General features: G+C 38.5%; 1 protein-coding gene across 2 annotated transcripts; it reads left to right on the forward strand.

Moving 5' to 3' along the window:
* On the forward strand, positions 1-25,431 carry sgcg (sarcoglycan, gamma). 2 transcript variants are annotated; one of them, XM_038285848.1, is made up of 8 exons: positions 1-175; positions 10,448-10,642; positions 11,050-11,154; positions 13,260-13,347; positions 14,155-14,274; positions 20,105-20,177; positions 20,319-20,494; positions 20,790-20,936. In XM_038285848.1, the coding sequence occupies exons 2-8, from the start codon at positions 10,448-10,450 to the stop codon at positions 20,801-20,803; spliced, it is 771 nt and encodes a 256-aa protein (XP_038141776.1). In that variant the 5' UTR covers positions 1-175; the 3' UTR covers positions 20,804-20,936. The 2 variants fall into 2 exon arrangements, with proteins under 2 accessions (XP_038141776.1, XP_038141775.1); XM_038285847.1 differs by lacking the exon at positions 20,790-20,936 and adding an exon at positions 24,063-25,431 and having other exon boundaries at positions 6-175; positions 20,319-20,442.
* Positions 25,432-27,053: the final 1,622 nt, after the last annotated feature.

Here is a 27,053-nt window from a genome sequence, read left to right on the forward strand (position 1 = left end):
GCCGTCTCGTGGTGATCAGCCTGGATGCTTCTCCCAGCTCTGGATTTATGGGACGCAGCTGCTGAGCGGCTGACAGACGTGTGAGGAGCTCCAGCATTGCTGCCTCTCAAGCTGCTGGGAGCAGCTCAGGATCTGCTGCTTTGGAAAGAGGACTGCTGTGTCTCAACACGCAACCGTGAGTAGCTGGGATTCTTTTCCTTTGCCTTATTTGTCATGTTTGTCTCCACTTCAGATTAATTTTAGAGGGCTTACAGGGCTGACCTTTAATCTAAGAGGCAAAGTTAGAAGTTTTTGTCCAGCATACTGTTTCACATGTTGCGCTGCAATAACTTTCCATTCCTCAAATAGGTTTCCTGGGATCTGGAAAGTGTGATTAGGGAGTCGGCTGTGAGCAGTTTTACCATACATGGCCAACAGAAGTGAAACAGAAATAACTTTTAAAGAACTGCACTATAAGACCTTGTATTAGACTTGAAAGCTTTAGTTTTAAACTGCTTAGATTAGACCAGCCTCTGAGTCTGTAGACTGAGGTGCTTTTTAAATATAGTTCACAACACTTGTGTCCTATTTTTAGAAATGAAGGCATCATAGGAGGGTATAGAGACATGACACCAGGTACTCACTATATACACAGAGTGAAACTTTAGCCCACCGCCCAGAGATTGCCTGTGTTTTCCTTCATAAACACATGTCCAAGTTTCCAGCCAGCCAAAACCTCTAGTGCATGATTAGGTCAAGTTTTACTCCATTTGGAAACCTGAAGCACAGCCCAGACATGAGGACTTGAAGTGATTTCATCAGCTCAGGTCCTCATTTTTATCCAGAGGTCAGAGATCATCATGGGAGACGCAATTCTACGCACTGCAGACAATGTCTTAGATAACTGCTTTTAAAGGGTTTTATAACAAGAAAAAACTAATGTTTACAACAATCATTACACAAATGAACATTTTGAATAAAAAGGGCTGAGGCTTTTTGAGTTAATGATGTTTTTCCCTAATCACAAACAGGAGAAAATGATATCTATTTGAATTGCATGTTAGCTTTGAATGATTGAGTTCTATTTCTATTTTATTTAGAAACTTAACATTTTCTTATTTGGAGAAAAAAAAAATCTTTAAATGTAGCGGTTCAGACTGTTTTAACCCCCTTGTCATTTTATATATTTGGACCTGGTCATTTTTTCTGTCTGAAAAGTCTGGCATTAAATGATGCTGTCTACTTATATTTCAATTAGTACATTTATTTAATGTTGAATTATATAGCCATACCTGCTTTAAAAACTAATAATTTAAAGTCATTTTCTATCATCCACCTTAGTCTGCTGTCATTGTAGTTCCAAAGAATGATATCTGGAAGTTGGATTTGCTTTAGTTTGATGGGCTCTGAGCTGACATCTCAAAGGAGTCAGATGAAATAATAGAATAAATCAGTTTTGAGGCAATAAAATCCAATGAATGAAATCACAATTGAAAATAAATGTGTCAGAGAAACGAATAATAATATCCATCAGTTTCTCTCTTAAACACACGCCAGCATGTGTAGACTATAATAGTGAACATGTTGGTTTATTGTAAAAAAGTAAAGAGGCACAATTGTTGTCAGCTTGCTACAGAGCTTATCATTTAACATATAACCCCTGGTTTTCTAACCATGAAGTGGAATAAACTTAATTGTTATTGACATTTATGAGAAAATCCCTCAGGGTTAGAAAAATCACATTTCCCACCAAGGTTATCTTGTAAAAGCCAAGATGGTTAACATATGTTTAAAAGATTATAGCAATATCTATAAACTGTATAAGACAAAGTTTGGTTGACCAACTCATTGTTGGCTTAATTCGCTTTGCATTTCCTTAATTAGATTTAATGATTTAAACTGGTACTAAACCCATAGTTTGCTTCAGGCATCCAAAAAGGAGCTTTTTTTGGTAAGATTTATCTTTTTTCTACGAGAAGACTTAGCTTTATTTTTATCTTTTGAGTTTAAAACTAGTAGATCAACTTAAAAATGGTCAGATTTTGTTTTATATACCATACAAACTGAACATTCCTGGCAGCGAGGCTCTTCAGGGAGTGTTTATTTGGGTTGCTATGGAGGGATCAGCTTGTGGTTTAAAGACTGGTGGCAGGACTGAAAGTGGAGCTGAAGGTTTCATCAGAAGAATCCAACCTTAAAACGGTTGCTTTCTCCTTTTCAGCAGCTAAAGACAGAGAAGTCTCTTAAATGTGTTCATTTAAAGTAATTACACTGAATTACGGTGAAATTCATTAACTATTGTAATGAACAAAGCCAGAGCTCATTCCCTCAAAGTTCTTAATCTGATCCGATCAAGGTGTGAGCACACAAAGCCCAGCAGTGTTAATAGATGTAGCACAGGGATATTGGAATGAGTTTAATTGGGAAAGCTCTCTTCCTCCTTCAAGCCTCAGTGGAGATCCCTTGAAATGGCGAGCATTTAAACTTGAATCGATCCATGTTCAGAAAATCAGCAGATGATGAGCAAACTCTGTTTTCCCTGCAGCCTTGCTGGGATTCACCCTCTAAACCTGAATCATTCAAACAGATCTGATTAAAAATATAATCGAGGTGAGATACATGCCAGAAAAATGAGCATTTCCACATAACTTATTCCTTATCAAGAACCTTGCTTGCCTCCACCCGCCCCACTCCCCCGTGAAGTTATCTCAGTCATTTTTTTCCTCCTATTTGCAGGCAACATTCATTTATTAGTTTGTGAAAGAGGGGCTATTCATCACTGCTGGGCTTGCAGGGCATGTGACAGGTCCTGTGGAGATGCAGATTTGGTCATAGAAACACTTTCAGCCTTTTATGCCTTTTAACGCGCCCTCTCCCAGTGTTCACTGCAGGCAGAGAGATACAAGCTGGCCCTCAGAGAGCTGGGAGCCAGCTCCTTTGCTTTTATCTGTCAACGCTCACTGTGCAGCTGGAAAAAGATGTTTACCTTCATTATTTGCAGAAACTTATTTTAGACCGTTTGTACTGTCTGCCACTGCATGTTAATTCAACATCAACCTGTATCAGCGTTGGCCCATGGGGCCCACAGAAAGACGATGTTTTCGGCTGAGCATCTGTTCCTGTCGGAGAAGAATTACTTTTTGGTTGGAAAAGTGTCGGTTTTAACATGATGGAGAACACCTTAGCGGTTGCAGTACGATCCAACATCTGTCCTGTATGTAAATCAGCGCATGTGTTCAGAAAAGGCAGCTGAGATGAAACATCTTTGTTCAGTTTTCCTACAAACGTGGAAACAACAGCCCTGAAGAACATCTTTTGTCTTTATATTCTGCCTTTTCTGGGTGTTTCTTACCTACAAAGCTGAGAGTGTTTCCCTCTACATGTTTTCTTCAGTGACAGAAATGTTCTCTGCTGCTATTTTTTGGTTAATTATTACAGATCCATCAATTAAAACCGACACAACTCCCCTTTAGCCTCTTTGGCCCCTTGAACACACACTTGCCTTGTCTTATTTAAATCCCCTGGAAGTCCTTGTTGTCTGTGCATCAGATGCTCCTAATGTGCCGACCAGCTTCTTGCTCAGAAGGTCTGCAGTTCAAGCCTGATCTATCCTCATGTGACCTGAGCACAGAGAACAAGTCTTGTGTTGCAACTTAAACCTCCCTATGATTTTCTGTGGTGTATTCATCTGCCTTTTATTCTTCCATGTGTCTTACTTAAAAACAAAACTCTTCAGTTTCTCAGTGGGCTTATTTTTCTGATGGATTAATAGAAAGTAGTGTAGCCAGAGTTACTCTCAGTCGCTTCCCTGATTTTATGCTCTCCTTGTCTGGTCTGCCAATTAAGGAGGACAGCCAGGTCTTGCGTAGATTTGCAGTTGGTTCATAATCGTCTCCTCTCTGAGTAAGGGATTAGGCTGTTCCTTTGTCCTCATACCGCTGTTCGTTTAGCAATGTTAAAACCATGGATCATTGACCTTCCATTTCACACTCATGTTCTTTCCTTTAAAATCCTAATGGGACATTAAGGTTTTTGGTTGTAAAAGTTAATGTCAAAACTTAAAGGGGTACCAATACTTTTTCTTGGCTCTGTGCTATGGCAATCCTTCACATAATGACCAACACATAATAACTGCTGCTTCCGTTCTGCATTAAGGTTCCCCCACCCCCCCCTTTTTTTTAAAAACATGCTGGAAATTGTGTAAAGTTCTCTGTTGGCGCCACTTATGCAAAGCCACAGTGCATGAGCTCCAGGCTCATGAATCACGGACTGCACACTGTTTGAGTACAGCATTATGTAGATGTGTCATTAGGCGCGGTGCATTTATAAAGCCAAGCTGAAAGGCTGGAAAATATATTGGAAATAAACATTGTGTGCCCAAATTCTGCAGTAATGGAAACTCTGTGTCAAAGATAAAAATTTACCAAAATTACTGTATTCAATAAACCGAGACCACAACCACAAGAAAGATAATGCCGTTTTCTTAACAGATTCTCACATTCATCAATCTCTCTAATGCATGTTTTTCTTTTGTGTGTAAACTTGAATTAGAGGGCTGTAGATTCATTAAAAAACTCTTCCTCACTAACACTTTCAACCAAATGTCTGATGCATTAACTGTCCAAACATACAGAAGGATGCAGCTGGTTTGCACAGTTTATATATAAATTATTTGCCAGCCTCAAGCTGCTATAGCCAATCTGAGAAACTGCTTCTTCTGTGAGATTATTAACTATATTTTCCTGTTTAACATTCTTTACCATTATTGCATCTAGTTTTGTTTTTTTCTCTACTACATACTCTACATAACAAAATGAGATCTCTATGTTTTAAAGTTATATTTATTTTGAGATTACGGTACTGACAGTGTGTTTTTAAACTGATTTTAACTCAAGAGACTCAAGAATTAAAGCTGCAGTGTGTAATAATTACAGGGATTTACTGACAGAAATATAATATATTATACATACATTATATATAATAATCTGCAAACAGAAAGTCTAGATCTTCATGTCTTCAGCATGTTAGAAATAGCTATTTATAATTGCATAGTAGCGGGTCTCTCTTTTATGGAAGCAGACATCTATGTGCTATGGCAGCACAGAGCTGACAAACTACTGACTGTGGGTATTCTCTTCTTCGTCCAATAAGCCCCTTGTCACTATCAAGACTTGAACTCTGTAAACTATATATCTATATATATATATATATATATATAGATATATATATATATATCTATATATATATATATATATATGCTTCTAATCAGTCTTACTATCAAACTAAACAACTACAATTACTCAATTTGGTTATATGACTATGCTAAACAGCTCATTAAAATTGACAATGATGTGGAACAAATAACAGGTATATTCCCTGGGCTTATATTAGACTTGTATCTTATCTGAGTAATATAGTACTACTTATTAAATGAACTATAATAACAAACCTCATCATCACTTGACAAGATAAGTAATTAATGTCATACAAACCATTTTGTACGATGATAGTATATTGTTGGAGGGGAGAGGCATTGGGGGGAACAGTTCATGTTGCTGCAGGTCTACAGTCTGACCATTAGATGTTGCTAAAAGTTATACATTGTAGCTTTAAGAATGTGGCATAATGATCGATTATATAATGAAGAAAAAAAAACATAATTAGTGTGATGATTAAAACTTCTTACAGTAATTTTGCATGATTTATTTTTCTTTTCCATCTTGCTCTTTCTGACATTTAGATGTGCTGCACATAATCTTTTCCTGATCATCTAACCTTAATTATACTAGTGAGCTAGCCATGCTCACTTGAAATAGTCAAACCTATTATGAAATGGAAGGTTTGACTATTTCGACATTTCATAAAATAATCTGCTTTAATTCTTTATATAAATGCTTTTATCTAGATTCAAGTTCTAAAGTGTACCATGTACCAAGGCCACCGCTTTGATAGGCCACAAATAAATTGGCCACCATCCATCCATGCATTTTCCGTCATGCTTATCCCAAGCTGGGTTACGCAGGGTGATGGTGCCTACTGTATCTCCAGCTATCTAAGGGTGAGAGGCAGGGTACACCCTGGACAGGTCACTAGTCCATTGCAAAAATGACCACAAATTGCAAAATTTTAGGATATGTTTGATTATAATACCTCCCTAAATTTGTAACTGAATCTTTGCTTATTCTGAGTCAATTCTTGCAGCCATCTATGCCATTACTGGATGCTTGTCTATTTTAGAGTTCATTTTAAAATTCCTTTTTTGTTTTTAGGCATTTGTCTGACCTCTCTCAGCTTCATTGACATTAGTTAGACCTATTTTGACCCGATTTGTTTTAATTGGTTTTATGTATCTAATCTTTTATTGTTCTTATGTGTTTTCTATATATTGTTTTTCTTTAAATAAACTTTTACCTCCAACGATTAGGTAATGTTTTCAGGGGAGTTTGTGTGTGTCTGTTTGTCTGTGTACAGATTTTAATTAATTAAGTATTCATCAGAGGTGTCCCTCATTCCAAGGAACAATCCAGTGAATTTTGGTGATGATCCAAATCATAATCTGGATACAGGAGTTGTGAGATATTTGGCAGAACAAACAGTTCCCCACTAAACCAGAGGGTGGCAGCAGTGACTGTTGACAGCCTCAGCATTGGACTCAAAAAGTCTTGAGGTATTTTACTGAAGACAAAAACAGAAGAAAAGGGAACATTGTTGGTTTTTTAGCAGGAACATCTGAAACCGTATGTAGGGATTTTATGAATTTTCTTTTACCATTGTGTGCCTCATCACAAATCATTTCAATTTGGTAATGATCCAGATCATGTGGGAGTTTTAGCTACAGATGTAAATCATAATGCGTGGCAGAAGTTGCTGCTTGGCAAGGGTCTGCTTTCCTATATAGTTGTAGTTTCAGGTTTTCTGCGCTTTGGTTTAGTTGAAGCTATTATGATGAACTTCATAAATGTCTGAAAACTCAGATTTCTGTGTCAGTGTCTCTAAGAATGTCTACAATTTCTCGGTATCATACAGAGAATGTTTTTTTTAATGCCTGCGCTATTGATTATTGTAATTTCTGAAGTTTTCTTGTTAATAATTATCAGACTAAATGATATGAAATATGTATAGATCGTTCTTTTAATGAAAATAAACTGATATTTGAAAAAAAAATCAGTTTATAATAAAAATATATTTTTTGACATTTAGTTGAAAAATATGTAATTATTGTAATGCTGCAGACAAAGGGGGACCTAAACTATTTTTTTTTTTCAAGAAGCAAATGTTCCACAGGTGGGATTGAAATCTAGACGGCTGTCAACAATAGCCTCTTTATATGAGGCACCTGCTCTGTGCTAAAACATGAATCAGTCCAAAATCACTTGGAAAAAGCTGGAAAGAACCGCACAAAGATATTGTTCCTGTCATGTGAAAGATTTTATACCAGCTCTTAAAAAAGTCTGTTAATTGAAACTCAATGATTTATTATTATAATTTTTTTTACCATGATTATTTCTGATTGCTTTTGATTGAAATGTTCAAACTTAAGGACTTAAATAATTGTTTTCTTCTTATGACTGGAATCTCCTCAGATTTGTTCAGTTTTTATAATGAGCCATCAGACTGTTCAGAATAGCAACGGAAAATCAACTGTCTCGTGATATAAACTAAGATTTATTGTTTTACTTTATATTATATGTTGGGCTACTGTATATTTTAGTAGTTCCTATAAATTGATTTTATTGTTTTGAAATTTCAGCAGATAAGCCAAAAATCCACTACATCTGGCAGACATTCTGTCAAGCTCTGGCAAATATTCAACCTCATGAGGTTTTTGCTCAATATTAAAAACATAAATCAACCAGCTTGTCTTTTTCTACATTTCTATGCCTGTTTGAATGACAGAAATCACATCACCTGAAAACAACAAAATTAATACATTGGGATGAAGGGTAGAAGAAGACAGGCTATTAAATAGACGTGGTAATTAATTTAAATGAGTTTTATTAAATTCTGAATTTTTTCAGGCTTTTAAGATTAACTATTCCATTACTGTAGATCACGTGTATTTAGTTCGTATATGTTGAATTACTTTTTAAAGTGATTTGATGTGTTAAAAGAGATTTGGTTAAGTTCTGTTTTTCAGGAGATCCAGCCGTGTTTTTGTGTCTTCGCCAGCTTGAACTTGGTTTTTTTGCTTGTTTTCTATTCAAAACAGTTCAACATGCTGTAAAATAGGAACTTTTATTGGAGCTTAAAACTTTACCATTTACCAGCATCTCCCTTTCATTAAATAGACCAGCTTCCTGTCCCATGATCAGGAAAATCAGTCCCACAGCATTATTCTGACACTGCCGTGTTTCACTGTGGTGATGGTGTATTCAATGTGAAGTGTTAGATTTCTGGGAAGACTTAAGGAACGAAGGGAATGATTTGCTTGTAGAGGGCAGAAGGTGAAGGTTATGATTCCAGTGCAACGAATGCCGCATTTTTGGCAACTTGAATGGAACTAGAGCGGCCAAACAAGTAAAGTGCGCAAAAAAGACAGGGAGGGATTAGGTGTGGCTGAGAATGAATGGACACAGTGGATGCAAGCTTTTTTTTCATGAAAACGTAGGTTAGAGAAAATAATGTTGACAAAGGAGGAAGGGGAGAATGCACTAAACATGAAGGCAAAATCAATCACTGTTGGTCTAGAGCACATTCTTCCATATTTGCTGTGTCTGGTCACGTGTTTGCCCCATGACTTATGATAAAATGCAAACTTTGAATGAGTTTCTTTCTTTTACTTCTTTCCTCTTTCCAAAAAAGTCAAAGTGCATTCAGAGAAATAAATAACCAATAGCCGAACACCTCCACCAGTTATCACATGTCTCTCAGCTACTTTTCTGTATAATCCTCATCTTTTCCAGCATTTCATCTTAAAGGAAAACCAGGTCCTACTAGGATTTAGCATTTGTACCATAATAATTCAATTTTTAAATAATTTAATGAAAGGAAATCACAGAATCTCCAAGTATTCCTATAACTTTAAGTTGTGTCAGATATTGGCTTAGACCTTTGTTAGCTCATTGTTATGTCCTAGTACACAATGAGGAGGGTAGATGCATTGTGCATTGCTTTAAAAAAGTGACTGGAAACTGATAAGTGAAATGCAAACTATAAAGGGCTTTGGTTTAAATGCTATACACCAAGCTATAAAACTATAAAGCTATAAACCAAAAGTATTTATATCATTTGAAAGTTTTTACATTTTTACCATTTTGACCTTGAAAGCTTTGTGTCCAGCGTCCATTGTTGCAAGACTACTGTTGCATCAAAAAGCTCTAACCTCCTTGTGTTGGCAAATCCACTTTAAAAACAACCCCACCACTGAAAGAGCTGGTGTGAGAAATGTCAGTGTCTTCGCCTTGTTAAATGTAATGTCACCAAACTTGAGCACCTCTGAGATTTGAAGATTGCATTTTGTAGAGTGAGAATTATATTGTAATTGCCATTGTTAATTGCCAAGCACCAGTTAAAAGTAAATGTCAGTGTTGAATTCATGCCAGTGTTTGTTGATCTTAAACCATTTCCACTGTAGCTCTGGCTGCTACCGCCATCTTTCCTGTTCTGGGTTCAGCTTGATGTGGATTTAAACAGATCTCTTTGAGTCAGTTTTTTCCTCTCTTAAAAATCAAAGCACATATGAACAAATATATTCCTGATGAAGTTAGCATTTGCTGTTGCTACTCTTCTGATCAGGGGTCGCCAACGTGGTGCCCGCAGGCACCAAGGGGCCCTCAAGGACCACATGTTTGAAACTTTATTTTATTCTGTGACTCTTCTTTTTAATCATTTATAGAGTATTTCATCGTAGTAATCATATAGGGCATTTTAGCATTTATAGAGATTTTAATTATAATGTTTAAGAAATTAACAAGTTAACAATAAAAATGTGTTTAATTTGGATGAAGTTTATGTGAACGCTGACCCCTCTTGTTCATAGGTCAGTATCGGTAGCCCTTCCTATGATTCGATAGCCATGAAGTAGCCCTCAGCCTTGAAATGGTTGGTGACCCCTGCTTCTGATTATGTTCTCGGTTTAGGTGAACTGCCATGGTGGGTTTACAACGGTGCCATAATTTATCAGCTGCAGACGATAGGTTGAACAGTTCTCTGCAGGACTTTATAAGCCTTACATGTTGTTTCACAACCTGACTTTGCTTTAAACTTCTGTACAGTTTTTTTCCCCTGACCATTCTGCTACAATTTGCTATTTGTCAGTCATGCTCTTAAACACCCCTCTGAGACATTCAGTGAACAGCTTGATTTATACAAAGATTACATTACATTAGGTGGTCTCTGTTTGGTGAAGTACTAAAAACATTGATTAAATATTAATGGATGCAAATCTTACAAAAAAGAAACTAAATTAAACACATTATAATTTCCCTTGCATGTGTACCTGTCAGAATGAGTTGTGCTCTTCCAACAGATGGTTCGGGAGCAGTATGTCACCACCACCCAGGGCAGCAGCTCGCCACAGACTATGCCAGACCATGTCTACAAGATCGGCATCTATGGCTGGAGGAAGCGTTGCCTCTACCTGTTTGTTCTGCTGCTCATTGTGATGCTGGTGGTCAACTTCGCCCTCACCATCTGGATCCTCCGAGTGATGTGGTTCAACACGGTGGGCACTGCTCAAATTAACCATCACTTCCACTACTTCATAAGTACCTTCACATAGCTCACTAACAGTGCATGCACGTTGCAGAGGATTTATTCTTCCCATTGGTTAGTACTTGGCTGTCTAAAGAGGACAGTGGAACTGCTATTTCAGGCAGTCTTTCAGCTTTCTGTCTCAAGTCCAGATGGCAACTGTGGATTTATGCACAAACAGAGATGCACCAAGCAGGCTCACACACATACTCATATATTTATAGACATGCTATTTATTGAAGAGCCTGCCCATGAGCCCAGCATTGCTATTTGGTTACCGGCTGGAAGTCCATAACAAAAGACAGCACATATGAACATTTAAACTGGGCTTAAGTCTATTTGATGGTATATGTGTTTAAATGAAGTAATTTCTTTTAGGAAGGGATGGGACTTCTTGAAGTACACTCTGATGGAGTGAAGCTGGAAGAAGGCGAGTCAGAGTTTCTTTTCCCGGTCTATGCTCAGGAGATTCACTCCAGAGAAGTAAGATCATCACAAACACTCACTTTTTCTCTGTCTTCTTCCCACATTCCTCCTTGTTGTCTGGTCTCTCTCTCCCTATCTGCACCCCATCCTCTCCAACTTCTGCTTTCCAATTAATCGTCAAACTGCTGTTTGCTCAGCCTAGGAGCCTGACAGCCTGCCCATTATTTCATTCTGTTTACCAAACGTTAAACCAGAGTGTTAGCTGGAAATGTGTGCAGATTGCATGTGCTGTTATCATCAGAATCTGCAGACACCAATGCAGATATTGTCTAGTCGTAGACGGTGTGCTGCTTATTTCTCACTGCAGTTCTGTATTTTTATTTTTTTGTGGGGGGAACATGTCAGAACAAACTGGATTTGGCAGTCCCACGCAGTGCACATGGCGAAGCGCTCAGCTCCCCATTAACCTCAGGGATATTTGTGGTGGGGAGTAGTTTATGGCCTGCCTCCTAGCAGCAGATGGGAACACTTTGCTGCAGTTGTTTGCATGTTATGGCTTTTCTTGCTCATAGCAGCAATTTTTTAAAGCTGTTTTTTTTTCTTCCTCTTTTTAATTTCACGGCTCTCATTAAAGAGACAATACATCCCTCATTTATGGTTGGGCACATTCTTTAATGTGTTATATGGCGATCCAATATGATTCTGTGACTCACCTCATCGTCCTTTGTCTTTCGATGAAAAGTTTGTTACTTGGATCATTTTTATAAAGGTGTCTTCCTCGCAGCGACATGGAAACAAAGTGATTTAATGCAGGGCAGCTTAATGTCAACATTTCAGGAAAAAACTTCCAATACAAATTGCTGTCTGCTTTTTTATGCCTTTTACTGCTATTTCTGTAAAATAGTCAAATGCAAGTTTAGAAAAAAAATTGAGCGTGTTTATGTGTCATAGCTGTAATCCAGGCCAATGTGTAAAATGTTTGATATGTTAACAAATGGCTGTATAAATATATTAAAGAATAATCAGGCGGTCAGTATATAGGAATCAGTATGTTTTTTTTAATCCTGCAAACTTATCATTTAGTCCAAAAAGAAACAAATGATTTTAGATGAATTACGAGAATGAATGCTTATAGTTGTCATTGCTCTTCTAATTTGAGGTTAGCAGCTGTAAAATTTGGAAATCTAAATCCTTTTTAGTCCTTAGTTAGACCGGATCCCATAACTGCTTGGCTGAACAAGTCAAAGCCACTTGCTCCTCTTTGTCCAATCTCAAGTTGGAGTTGGAGCACTGCAAAAACGACCTAGAAATAAGTAAAAATTTCCTAAATTAAGTTTATTCACTCTTAATTTGAGTAGGTAAATGAGATAGTTTGCCAATGGAATGAGTAATTTTACTCTTAAAATAAGATAAATAGATAATATGCACTTGAAATAAGACAATGCAATTGTGTTTTCTTATTTTAGGTGTAAATTGTCTTGTTCAATTGGCAGAATGTCTCTTTTACCTCCTCAATTCAAGAACAAATGCACTTATTTTAAGAAAAAAAATGACTTATCTAGATTTAGATTTTTTGCAGTGAGTTGTAGATCTCGTACTCTTGTCTGTAGAGTCGTGGGTGAGAAGAAATGCACAGGCCCACCAAGAGACATAATCCTCCAGCATCAAAAACACTCTGGTCTTGTTTCTCTCTTCTGAGGCCTTCCTCTTCTTCTCATACACTTCGTAGACACGTTTTCTCTTACGGCCCTCGGCCATTTTCAAAGAACTGCGGTGAGAAAGGTGAGCTTCAATGACTGGCTGAAACCGTAGCTCACCAAAGATATGCCTGAAAGTGTAAGAAACACATCACCAGAATGATTGACAATTACGAGAACCACTTATGTTGATGATCCACCCGGAAAAAAATTCTCCCCTATACCTTTAAGTCCATGTTTTAGGGGTTCAGGAGCTTAAAAGTTCCAAAAAACAGTGAGTGGAGAGGAAGTTGGATATAATTTTTTATTTATGCACTCTTTTTAAGAGTTTTCCAATAGTTTATCTTTGGGGCAAAGTCCAACTTTCCCAGTCTATATTTGCATCCCAGTTGTCTATTTCTTTTAATTGTTTGCATCAGAGGCTCTAAGGTTGTTTTTTTTGTTGTTTGTCATCTTTGCCTTTAGGATTCATCCCTGGTTGTGCATTCATCAGAAGATGTTTCCCTCAACGCCCGTGATGAGAACGGGAATGTTACGGCGAGGACATCCGTGGGTAAGAGAACACAGAGACAATCCAGCGCTCACACCACACTTCTGCATGATGTGTGAGGGCGATAGTAAAGTCACTTGTGTTCTTATCCTGCAGGGATTCCTCATCCTACATTAGCAGTGACAGGAGGCCATCTGTCAGTTCATAATCTCTTAGATTTCCATTTAAAAGCTATTACAGGCAGTGTTCCTGTGTCTGACCATGCTTCTGGATCGTTCCTGCTTCCATGGAGGGCTTGGGGCCCGCGGAGGGTCATATTTGTACATCTTTTATAGTCCTCCGATGGCCACGTTTGGATGCTTTGTCATGATTAAAAGGCCAGCAAATGACCCAACTAATTACTGTGTTCCACGATGCCATTATGTGTCCTTGATCGTTAAGTCGTAAAACGCATAGCCTGCATGCTCTCAGCTCCGGGAGCATAAAACCGAAATGCTTGTTAGAGAAGATTATGTGTCGGTTCACAGTTGTAGACCCAGACACCGGGTTAAATATCTCGCCGAGGGACCCTCCTGCTGTAGATTGCACCACCACAAGGCTGTGAACACAGATGTAATGAAGGGCAAAGAGACTGACCTGTGATGAGGTACCTTTCAGTAAGAAACTAATGAGGTTACCTGTTAACATCTTGGAGTTAAACATGCTGAATTGATCTACTTCTAGACTTCATCTCAGCATCTCTAAAAGCTGAAAAATGTCCTAAAATTGTCTGTGCATAAAAGGTTAAATATACTGAAAGAGAGAAAGGAGGTAAATTCTATTCATGCACTGCTGCCAAACGCCTCCAGGTATTTTCTGTTATTGTTGCAGGTCCAAAAGAGGCCCAGGGACACACTCAGAACGTTCTCATCAACTCCCACAATGACAACATGCTGTTCAGTTCAGATGGCGAGCAGACTGTGATCGGTCCAGACAAACTCAGAGTCACAGGTAAGGTGGGCGGATGCCTTTGCGTGCTGCTTTTTTGGATATAGCACACACCTGTTGGCAGGAAGAGGAGTATAGAAAAAAGATAAACCCGACAACAGATGTGACATCAACATGAGCTTTAAGGCAAACAGTTTTCATGGTGGTTTGGGGTAAATGGCAGAGTTGCAAAAAATTCAATCAATCAGCTTTTTTTCCAGCTTTTTAAAATAGTTTTATTGTCATTACATTGTCAGAGCAACAAAATTAACTCTGCATTTAACCCATCCCCTTGGGGAGCAGTGGGCTGCCATAGTGTGGCGCCCGTGGAGCAGTGTGGGGTTAACGGTTTTGCTAAGGAACCCAGAGTGGAGGCTGTGGAACCTTCTCAGAGCACAAACCCACTGCTCTAACCCACTAGGCCAACACTCCCCAGATAATGTTCTTTACAACATTAATAAAAAGGATCAAGGGGGCTCAACAGTGAAATAAAACAAAAACCCAAATTCAGACATAAAAAAAAAAGGTTAACTTAAAACCATATAAGAAACACAAACTCCACAAAAATTTATGCCATCTTACAAAAGCCCTACGACTTATTAAAAGCCAATTTGAAACAATAAGATAATAGTTCAGTATTAAAAAGTATTGGAATAAAAAAAGAGTAAAACCATTGAAAGCCTTGGAAGTCACATCTGGATGGGTTTGTTAGAAGGCGAACCGCTGCATTATGAAGGTAAGCAAAGAAGGTCTGTGTGGACGGCATTTTCCAGGTCACAATAAGTAGGAATAGATTTTGCTTTGGTTCGGAGGAAGAGCTGGAGAAAGTTGTAAAATTTGGAGAAAGTTACATTAGACAACAAAATTTATGTGTTTGTCAAATTTGATGCAAATGTCTAAAGTTACTAAAAATCTTAAAATATTTCCAATTTTCTTTCCTAAAGTTGAAGCCAAAGATCCATAGTTTTGTAAAATAACAGAGAAGAAATAAAATACATATAGCCTTCTTCTTGTTCGTCATTTGTTTTGCAGAAATAGATTTTAGGACAAGCTTAGCTTTAGCTCCTTTGTTCAACTTAGACCTGGACTTCAGGATTTCACTGGGTTTATTTGGCAAATGGATTTATACATTAGAATAACCTTGAAAGAAAAAAGAAATACATTTAGGGGAAACAGGAGAGGGCCAAGAAAGGAACCTTGATTTTCCCCACAGAAGACTGATGCACAGTTTAAAAAATCATCAACCTTAATAGAGAAAACTGATGTTTGTTGGAGCTGTGGAGCAAATATTTAGAGGAGATTCAAGAGTTTTTATACACACCAAGAACCTTGATCTTCAACGGTTTGTGCATCGTAAAATCGGGCAAACATGTTTCTACACGCAAAGCAGATCATCAAATAAGGTGCAAAGTAATTAGCATTTGTAATTCAGGAGACAGCATGTGCAAACCTTTTTTTTCTGTGTGTGTTTGCCTTCATCAATATGCAGATCATATTCTAATGACCAAACTGTGCAAGTTCATGGGTGGAAGATATGCAAATGTAAACATTTACCACATGCAAAGCAATTTTCCAAATCACAAACTCGGCTGCAGTTTTTTTCTGTTTTTTGTGGTTCAAACTGACACCTAAAATGATCTTGGTCATTGTTGCAAAAAAAAAAAAGAAAAAAAAATGCCACATATGAGGCATTAGTTAAATGCCAGGTGATGGAGAGCCATTCTTTGCACATGTAAACATGTTTGAAATATTGAACAGAATTATTGTGGCATGTTTTTTGTATATAAAAAAATATATATTGAAAAAGCCTGGAAAGACATGGGGGTGGGGGTGGTAAATCGTGTCAAGGTGCTCTTGAAATAAACTGATGGAGATAAAACTCAGAGGTAATCTGTCCTTAATCAGCAGACAAGAACAAAAATAGGTATGCAAAAGAGTTTTGTGGTATTTTATGTATTTTTATATTTAACTTTATTTTTTACTTTTATTTGTAGCAATTTAATATACTCAGGTGTACTGTACATATTTAGAATTTTCATTATTTGTTTAAAAAAAAAAATTATAATTATAACCTCCCTCTCCATGGCTTTGAATCTCATCTTTCTTTATAGACACTCTCCCACTGCCTGTAGTAAACACAACGTGCTTAGTTTAATGGATGAAACTAAATCAGTTTACACATCTTAACATATGCACAGCAGTCTTTGTAGATCAGCTGCAACACAACCACTGACTGGATGTATTTTAGAGCTCCTTACTTGGAATCTTTGAAAATCAGGCCACAAGCGAGGAAATTTGTAAAAATGATAGAGAGATGTTAACATTTGGTTAATTTACTATCCTTGTATGTAATATTCCTTAGTAGCTTAACCTTGCATTTTATTATAAAAATGCATGAAACTGAACCATTTTTTTAAGGAACCATTTATAACTACCCTTATGTTTATTCAAACTGATCATCAAAAGTTTAAAAACAATTGGAGCAATACTAAAACATACAACAGAGCATTAGGGCAAGGCTAGAGATTTTTTTATTATTTCAAGAATAAAGTCATAACAATACGAGAATAAATTTGTAATATTATGAGACTAAAGTTGAAAAATAACAAGAATGAAGTCGTCATACCACAACCCGTTTCAGAAAGAAAGGTTTGAGCTCCGACCAGCATATGAAAGCCGACCAGCTCCACCGAACAGCAACCTGAGTCCACTTTGAGATGCTGACCAATTTGATGCTGGGGTGCTGAAAGACTTAATATTTCCTTATTTGTGAAACCTATGCCAAAATATAGCTTCACATGATGCTCGACATTCCTCATTTTAGGGAAGAATTGTCATAAAATACAAATTTATTCTTGTATTATTAGGGCTTTATTCTCATAACATTGCAACAATATTCTACTAATATTAGGACTTTATTCTCGTAATTTTCTTACTTTATTCTCATAATGTTACGACTTTTTTTCTCATAATTTTATGACTTTATTCTCATAATATTACAACTTTATTCTCAAAATAAATGAAAACTCTCTAGCCTAATACTCTGTCGTAAAAACAAGCCTTAATGAGGGCTCAGGTTTATTCTGGCTTCAGGAACAGTGAGGATGATGGAGCGAGGTAAAAGAATCTCCAATGGTCACTGCATTGGAGAATGGCATCTTGTGTTGATCGTATTTCAATGTTAACCTTTAGATAGTATTTACAAGCTTACCAACTGTTAGAGATGCATGGCAGTCAGAAACCTTTTCTGTCTTGACATTTGGAGTTTGTTCAATTCTACCAAGTCTGATGGTTTGTTCAAATGTAAGTGTTTATCTTCAAAGGAACCTGAGAACCTTGTTGGACTGAAATATTTACATAAAGTTATGTTTTAGGCTCTAATGGCCTTTATTTAGTTATTTTTGAAAGTGTGCAGACAGGAAAGTGGGTTTCAAGAAAGGGGAGACATTAGGCAAAGTTTAGCAGGGTGGGGAGGTGAACCTGCAACAGCCATTATATGGGTCCTATAATCTACCTCCATAGCATCCCTGCCTATTTCCTTAATTAAAAAATTTGGGGACCCTGCTGGAAAATTTAAAGTTTGTCATTATTGATGATTTCAAAGGTTTGACCTTAGAAGAACTTATAAAAAAATATAGATTACACTACCTTTGGGGGTGGGGAGGGGGGGTGAACAAAAACATATTATTGCTTCATCACTATTATGTGTGACACATTAAAAATTTACCCACTTTCCTATGTTGTGGTTTGTGTAACGGAGGGCTTCAGCCGGTACCTGTATTTTTGTAACTCGTCTTTCTGTAGATCTTTTTCAGAATGCTGTGCTCCTTGATTTGACTAGCATCATCCTTGTGCTTTTCTGTTGCGTAATGTCTGAACAGCATATGGCTGTCTGGAATCGACACAGCAGAAAGACTTTCTTTCCTACAAAAGATTATTCAAATTTCAATTCAATTCATTTTATTTATACAGCACCAATTCCCAGCACATCTCATCTCAAGGCTCTTTACAGAGATAATTCAATCAGATTACAGAGTCAGACTGCTACAAATGTTTGTATCCAAGTAAAATCAGCTGATTCTATGAATAAGATGGACCCAATGAGAAGTGAAGGAACAGGAGCAAAGGGCTACAATTACTGCAGCCCCTGTTCCATCATAGATAATTAGTCCCTACAGACAGAACAGGAGTTACACCATATATCATTTCTTGCACATAAGATATTTAGGCTCAATCAGAATTGAACAAATTAGTAAAGACGCTTATGCCAAAGTGAAAGGGTTTCAGCAGTCGCCAAAAAAAGGGGTGCTGTCCAAACAGGGATAGTAGGAAGAGGAAGCAGGATGCTTCCTATTGATAGTTCATTTAGCTCTGGGACCTTGACATTCCTATCCATCGCTTAAAACAGGAAGGACTGGTGGGACATAATTGAGATTTAGGTGTTATATTAGGGGTGAGTGGAGCATCAAGGGTATCAGTTCAGGTTGGAGAAACTAGTGTTATATAATATATTTTGGGAGTTGGCTCTGAGCTCGTCTGATGGGGCCGCCTTTTACAGCTGCTTTTTGTATCTCTGCTTCTGTCTCCTTGAACCCCAGTCGGCCTCGGCAGATGGCCGCACACAGTGAGTCTGATTCTGCTGGAGGTTTCTTCCTGTTAAAAGAGGGTTTTCCTCTCCACTGTCGCTAAGAGCATGCTTAGTGTGAGGGATTGCATTCGAGTCAATGAATCGATGCAATAAACTGGTTTTCCTTGGATAGAAAACGTTGAATCAATCTGACTGTATGATCTGGTGAACTGTAAAGTGACTTGAGACGACGTGTTGTGAAGTGGCGCTATAGAAATAAACTGAACTGAATTGAATTTGTAGCTCCTACAGGAAGGACTGATGTGACATATTCTGAATCATGTTGCTAAATGAAATCACAGTGTTCACATAAACCTTCCTTCTTCGCTATTGTGGTACTAAACCCATTAGGATCAGCTGAACATTTTATATAGGAAGACTTCTTTATTTTTTACCATCCACTATATATATCTGGATGCGCTGTATATACTTCATGCACCTTTCCCTCCTTAGTGCACCTTCTGTTTGTTTATAAGAGACATTGTCACCAGTGAATTTCTCGGTTGTGAGATCAATAAAGTTTTATTCTATTCTAAAAGCAGCGAATGAGGTGCAAGAGTCTATGCTAATATGTTCCTCTGCCTTTTTAAATCTGGATAAAAAAATAGAAATGTCCATTTATTTCTCATAAAATTTATATAACAGTTTTCTAAAGACAAACCTCTTTTAAAATGTTAAGCTATACATATAATAGCATTTTGATGGCCCTTAGTTCAACTGAATTTAAATCCATCAGTGCCATAAAGAATGAGATCACATCATGTGAACAATTAGAACTTTGAACCAATAAGCTGCATCATCAAAGCACACAGCAGCTTTTTACATAGCAAAGAGCTGGAGGGCAACTATTTTCAGATATTTCTAAGCCGCATTCTGGATATCTGAAGTTTATTGTGGTAATGTTGGTGTGTGCCACTGACCTCACACTGTGATGACTGATTAAACAGAGGGGCAGCTGATGGCTTCATTCTGCCTCCGGTCAGAGCGGCAAAATGAGCTGGCAGAGCGTTTCTCCTTTATTAAAGTCAAGCACAGCAGAGCTCCAAAGAGTCTGGTGTTGTGTAGTCATTCAGCACTATAATCTGAAGATAATGATGCCAGGTATTAGTAACGTCCTATTTATCGAAGGTTTAATTCATAGAAATGTCCTGCTTACATTTGTCAGCATAACTTTTGCAAACTTCTACATCTACTGATAAATTGCATGTATCTGTTTGTTTTCCTCAGGGCCTGAGGGAGCTCTGTTCCAGCATTCTGTGGAGGTTCCACTGCTAAAGTCAGAACCATTAAAAGACCTAAAGTGAGCACTGCAAGTAATTAATCTGCAATAAACAGAGAGCTCATCTGATATCATATCAGTGCTCCCATCTTTAATATCTGAATTAGTGAGGTTCATGAGAACAAAACAATCTGTTTGTAAGCCTCAGGTGTCTATCTGCAGGTTGGAGTGTCCGACCCGCTCTGTGACTGTGGATGCACCAAAAGGAGTTCATCTCAAAGCTGTGGCTGGAAACATCGAAGCTGCTTCCAACATGGACGTCCTCCTGGAGTCGAGTGTGGGGCTGGTAAAGAAAACTGCTTTACACTCCCTTCTGTCTACTCCTCATCTCCCCCTAGATCAGTGGTTCCCAAAGATTTTCTTCTGGGCCCCCCTTTGGATTACAATAAAATTTCTACTTTAATCCTCCCATCTTTTCAGTGGCTGTAGTGAGCCTGCTTGTTGCTGTAGATGTTCTCAAATCTGGGTTGCAGTGTCACAACTGTCCATTATGCTCAGTCAAAGCAAGCCCTTTTTTTTTTCTTTTTTTCTTTTTTTTTCTTCATTCATCCATACCGCTTACCGTGCCCCCCCTGCAATGGCATTGCGCCCCCCCCTAGGGCGCGCCCCACACTTTGGGAACCACTGCCCTAGATGAAGCTGCTTAAAGCTTTTGGCAGCTTTAGGCTTCCATTATCTCACTTAGCCACACCTGGGAGCTCCAGCACAGCTTGACAGACTCTTTGCTTTTTAAGGTTACTGGACATTTATGTCTAAAACATGGCAGAAACGCCCCACAGAGAGCTTTTTTTCACCAACCTTTGAGCTTTTCCACCTTTTCCTATGTAAAATTACAAAATTTAATGTATTTAATCAAGATTTTAAGTTTTAGGGAAAAGGAATGAGAAGGAAAGGAATACATGGCTTTCAGATTTTGTAAGAAAAAAAGAAATCTAAAAAGTCTGTATTCAGCACACCTCAATTCATTATATACACTATATTGCCAAAAGTATTTGCTCACCCATCCAAATTATTGGAATCAGGTGTTCCAATCACTTCCATGGCCACAGGTGTATAAATTCAAGCACCTAGGCATGCAGACTGTTTTTACAAACATTTGTGAAAGAATGGGTCGCTCTCAGGAGCTCAGTGAATTCCAGCGTGGAACTGTGATAGGATGCCACCTGTGCAACAAATCCAGTCGTGAAATTTCCTCGCTCCTAAATATTCCACAGTCAACTGTCAGCTGTATTATAAGAAAATGGAAGTGTTTGGGAACGACAGCAACTCAGCCACGAAGTGGTAGGCCACGTAAACTGACGGAGCGGGGTCAGCGGATGCTGACGCGCATAGTGCGAAGAGGTCGCCAACTTTCTGCAGAGTCAATCACTACAGACCTCCAAACTTCATGTGGCCTTCAGATTAGCTCAAGAACAGTGCGCAGAGAGCTTCATGGAATGGGTTTCCATGGTCGAGCAGCTGCATCCAAGCCATACATCACCAAGTGCAATGCAAAGCGTCGGATGCGGTGGTGTAAAGCACGCCGCCACTGGACTCTAGAGCAGTGGAGACGCGTTCTCTGGAGTGACGAATCGCGCTTCTCCATCTGGCAATCTGATGGACGGGTCTGGGTTTGGCGGTTGCCAGGAGAACGGTACTTGTCTGACTGCATTGTGCCAAGTGTAAAGTTTGTTGGAGGGGGGATTATGGTGTGGGGTTCAGTGTTGGGCACGTTACTTTGAAAAAGTAATTAGTTATAGTTACTAGTTACTTCTCCCAAAAAGTAACTGAGTTACTAACTGAGTTACTCCACAATAAAAGTAACTAGTTACTAGTAAAAGTAACTATTGCGTTACTTTTGCGTTTCTCGCCCCCGTAAACCTCACCACCCAGCCCCCACCTTCTCGCCGTGTGTTTCCAAAGCCAGCTGAATAGAGCGGACGACAAAGACAAGAACCTGCAGACAGTTTAGCATTTATTGCAACTCAACGTAAATGACATCAGGGGGAACGCGATGTGAAGTTTTATAACAGGACATTCAGATCTGGTGAGTATATGAAATTAATAACTGGGGATGTCTAATTCTGAAATCCTGTGTGTTTGGGTTGTTATAGATACTGCAACATCTATCTATCTATCTATCTATCTATCTATCTATCTATCTATCTATCTATCTATCTATCTATCTATCTAGATGTATACTCTGTGTGTGACATAAAATATGGATCTCCATCCCTGCCACAAAGGCCATCAAATAATGTTTAAAATAAAAAATACAGTAGGTTGAGAAGGCAGAGCATCCATCCATCCATCCATCCATCCATCCATCCATCCATCCATCCATCCATCCATCCATCCATCCATCCATCCATCCATCCATCCATCCATCCATCCATCCATCCATCCATCCATCCATCCATCCATCCATCCAGATTTCTCCCTTTCTCCATATAGGCTATCATTTCTGGCTGTTGTCAGGTTCATTTGATCGTTCACGCTCTCCATACTTCTCCTGTGGCGCGAGCACAGAGCGACTGTTGCGCGCCTTTAGCGAGCATGCGCGTTTCCTGTCGCTTGCGCGGTGACTCGTGCCGCCTGCGCTGTGTGGAGATGCAGAGGAAACCGTTATGTGATGGGGAAACGCAGCTCTACGTAACACCGGTATTTCCATGTGGAAAACGCTGTTTTGCTGCTGGAGTCATCCTCACTCTCCATCTCTCTGTGTGTGCTGTACTATAACACCCGCCAGCAGAAACACCCACCTATTCAACTGACAGACGGAATCTCGTCCTCCCCTCTCTCATGACAAGGCGCGCACCTCTGGATGACCTAAAATAAATCTTTAATATCTCTTAAACAAAAGTAGCACAAACAATATTTTTTTCTGCACAAATCTGCACTAACGTTGCACTAACCATTCAGTCTATTTGCAGAGTTTTTTGACGTGGGTGGGGTGTCAGCTTCACGCAGCTGCGCACGAGTCCTATCATGAAAAAAGGTTCATTGCGCGACCTAAGTAACGCGCAGTAACGGGGTGCCTGCAATGGTAACTGCGTTATAGTTACAGTCAAAGTAATTAGTTAGATTACTCGTTACTAAAACAAGGTAACGGCGTTAGTAACGCCGTTACTTTCAACGCCGTTAGTCCCATCACTGGTGGGGTTGTTTTTCAGGAGCTGGGCTTGGCCCCTTAGTTCCAGTGAAAGGAACTCTGAATGCTTCAGCATCCCAAGACATTTTGGACAATTCCATGCTCCCAACTTTGTGGGAACAGTTTGGAGCTGGCCCCTTCCTCTTCCAACATGACTGTGCACCAGTGCACAAAGCAAGGTCCATAAAGACATGGATGACAGAGTCTGGTGTGGATGAACTTGACTGGCCTGCACAGAGTCCTGACCTCAACCCGATAGAACACCTTTGGGATGAATTAGAGCGGAGACTGAGAGCCAGGCCTTCTCGTCCAACATCAGTGTGCAACCTCACAAATGCGCTTCTGGAAGAATGGTCAAAAATTCCCATAAACACACTCCTAAACCTTGTGGACAGCCTTCCCAGAAGAGTGGAAGCTGTTCTAGCTGCAAAGGGTGGACCGACGTCATATTGAACCCTATGGATTAGGAACGGGATGTCACTTAAGCTCATATGTGAGTCAAGGCAGGTGAGCAAATACTTTTGGCAATATAGTGTATGTTATTATTATATATCATGTATTTATTCAAGTGGAAGAATAACTAATTAATAATTTGGATTGATTAATAAAAGTTATCTTAGTTGAATTATCACAGTGTATATACTCTAACATCCCAAAAGGACTGCTTGGACATAATCCTCTACTTCATCCTACTTTCCTTTGTCCATGTGTTATTTCCTTTCACTGACTGAAGAATGAATCCTGAGCTATGGCAACTTGTTCTCCTAATTGTGCAGCTGGTGCTGGATGCTGAGACGGTGCGCATGCCAAGCCTGCCGCTGAGCAAGGGAGGCGTTTCTGGAAATACTCAGGGTCTCTATGAGGTCTGTGTCTGTCCCAGTGGAAAGCTCTTCCTGTCCAAGGCTGGGAGGACTTCCACTTGCAGCGAGAATCAGGACTGCTAGACAGACTCTGACAAGGTCATCGACTTTTCATCTCTCTGAAGATGGATCTTCTGGGAGGCAACAAGCACAACTGTTTATATGGAGCGCAAGTTTGCTTCCTTTCTAGTCTTTTTAAAGCTCATACCCAAGTGGATCTGTGGTTTCCCCACTTGCATATCTAGTCGTGTAAAATGAAAAAATGCTTTTGGCACGCATGTCACAGATTCCCAGAAATACATATTTTACAGTTGAAGTGATGCCGACTTGCTTTCCAGTTTAAAAGGGTGTGCGGCACAGATTTGTAAGAATGTTTTTACACGAATAGTATCATGGCTGGGCAATGAGGAGCTGGTAACAGCTTACATCCTATGCAATATTATCTTGTGGTGCAATAAATAAATGAATACATGTTAAGGCCTTGGAAAACTGGGAATGAATTTGTTCTAGAATATTTTATTTTAGAAATATTTATTTTAGGTGATTTAGCTTTCATCAGAACCTCCAAGCCCTTGGTATGTAGTGTTTTTGTCTTAGAGTGCGACTTTATTTAACGAAGGGGGGAATTGGTACGTTTTGAATTTGCTCTAGAGAATTTAAAGACCATGTTTTTGTTTTTAAGTCCAATGTTGTCATATTTTGTATATATATATTAAAAAAAAAACTAAAAAAATATATGTTAATATCACCAGTTCAGTATCACATGAGAGGGATCTTACTTGGGAATATGTAATTAACGGGGTTAGTTTAGGGAATGGATTCACAAAAATGTAACTTAGGCTCTCCTGTTTGTTTAATAGGCTGATTTAATGTCTAAAGTCAGCTGGAAATGAAACATGGAAGCTGAACCAAAACACACTAAAACCTTCGTCAGGGATACTTGAATGAATTGAAAGGGGAATGATTGTTTCTAACTGCTTCAGTGCTTTGCATCAGGGGTGCTTTCTTTTAAAATTTTATGGAGAACAGGAGCTCAACATTTGCCTTTGCAGTATGGATGGTGTTTGCTAAAAGTGTCTGAAGGGCAACATTTTCTACAGTTTTTGTGTGTAATGATTTATTTTATGGGTTTGTTGTATTGATTGTGCTGTGTTGGCATTGTGAGATAAAAATGAAGAAAAATAAAGGTGATATGCAGCTCTAAACTCAGGTCTGGCATATTTAAATTAATGTAACGTTTATTTATTCATTTTGTATAGTAAATAAACGTTGGTTTGCTTTTCAATTTTCCTGTCAGTGGAATTAATCTGTATTCTTTTTTTCTGAAGGGTATTTTTCCTCATTTGGATCCGATGACACTTTCTTTTTTACATTTGATTTAGTGGTAAACAAAGGAACAACAGAAATATGGTCTGTCATACTGCTGGATGGCTGTGATCAGGGATGCCCTCTGCTGGTGAGGACCTGAAGTTACATAAATAAGTTTCTGTTTAAAGAGAGACATAAAGTTGAGGCCAAAATCATGAATTAAAATTATGCAACCAATAAGTTGATTTCTGATTGAAAATGAGGTAAACATATGTCTTAACATAAACACTGTAAGATAGCATACATTTTGAAAAGAGAAAAATCTGATTAAACATTTGTTTCAAATTTTGCAATTTCAAAAATCAGTCAAGGAAATGAAGATTTATTGACATTAAAGCAGTTAAACCCTCCCTTTGGTTACTAGGCTTTTTCCTTTTGATATTCTGATGGTTTATCTGTTGTAATAAGCTCAAAATATTTGAGGTTGGAGTGCCTCCTTGTCATCACCATAATCTTTCCTCCACAAATCCTTCTTTTACACATTCCACATACAAATTCACTCAAGTCTAGACTGTGGTAGTGGCTCTCCAGCATTGGGAATTCCAAACACCTGATCTTTTGCTTTGTCTTCTTTCTGAAAACCATTGTTTTTTAAATATCTTCAGTAGATAAAGTTCATCGCCCTCCACACACCTTTCCTTTTTTTCCCATTTTATAACGTAGCAATCTCAATCATTGAAAACAGGGAAAATTAGCCTCCTAACTATGATCACCCTAAATAAAATGTGTAACTGGCTGTGTGTGATACATCACATAATTAACAAGTGGAACATCACTTTGTGTGACTTCATCTTGGTGTAAATGCAGATGATTTGATGAGACCTCAATTTTGTTAGATTGAGAACAAACTGTGTCATAAATTTTAAGCGCACAGCAGACTGGCCAGGAAAAGTTGAGAGGAAATTTAAAGAAGAATTATATAACAAAATATCTGAAACTTTCAATGTCTCATTAAGCACTGCTCAACCTACCAGGACAGGCTATCCTTGCACACCGACAGGCCGGGCAAGAAGAGTGATAATAAGAGAAGCAGCCTCCAGCCCATTGTAACTTTGTTAGGAAGTGAGACACTAGTCATATTATTTAAAAATCTAGTTTTTTAATGAGGAGTGTAATGAATAAACCTGATTTAAACTTTCCACAAGCCATGTAAATATCGAATAAGCAGAAGAAGGTCCTCTGGTCAGAGGACCAAAGCAAAACATTTTGATAAACACGCAAAACTAGCTTTTGATTTTAACCTGAACAAGCATTGACATCATAAAACATATCAGTGGCACCATTATGCTGTGAAACTATTTTTTATTGTGACAGTGAAACTGGTCTGAGTTAGTTGGAAGATGAACAACATTTAACAAGGAAAATCCTGAAAGAAAGGCTAAAAAAATTGGAAATGGGGTAGAGGTTAACTTTCCCTAGCAGGAGCAACCGTAAGGGTACAGCCAGAGGTGGGACATGAACGAATGTTCATGCATCATGCCAAGTCCAGGGCTCAATCCGAAAATACCTCATATCAGTCAGGGCACTCAAGACATGGCA

Source organism: Cyprinodon tularosa, unplaced genomic scaffold (genome assembly GCF_016077235.1).
Source record: "Cyprinodon tularosa strain WSP-4 unplaced genomic scaffold, ASM1607723v1 ctg215, whole genome shotgun sequence".
Taxonomy (NCBI): Eukaryota; Metazoa; Chordata; class Actinopteri; order Cyprinodontiformes; family Cyprinodontidae; genus Cyprinodon; species Cyprinodon tularosa.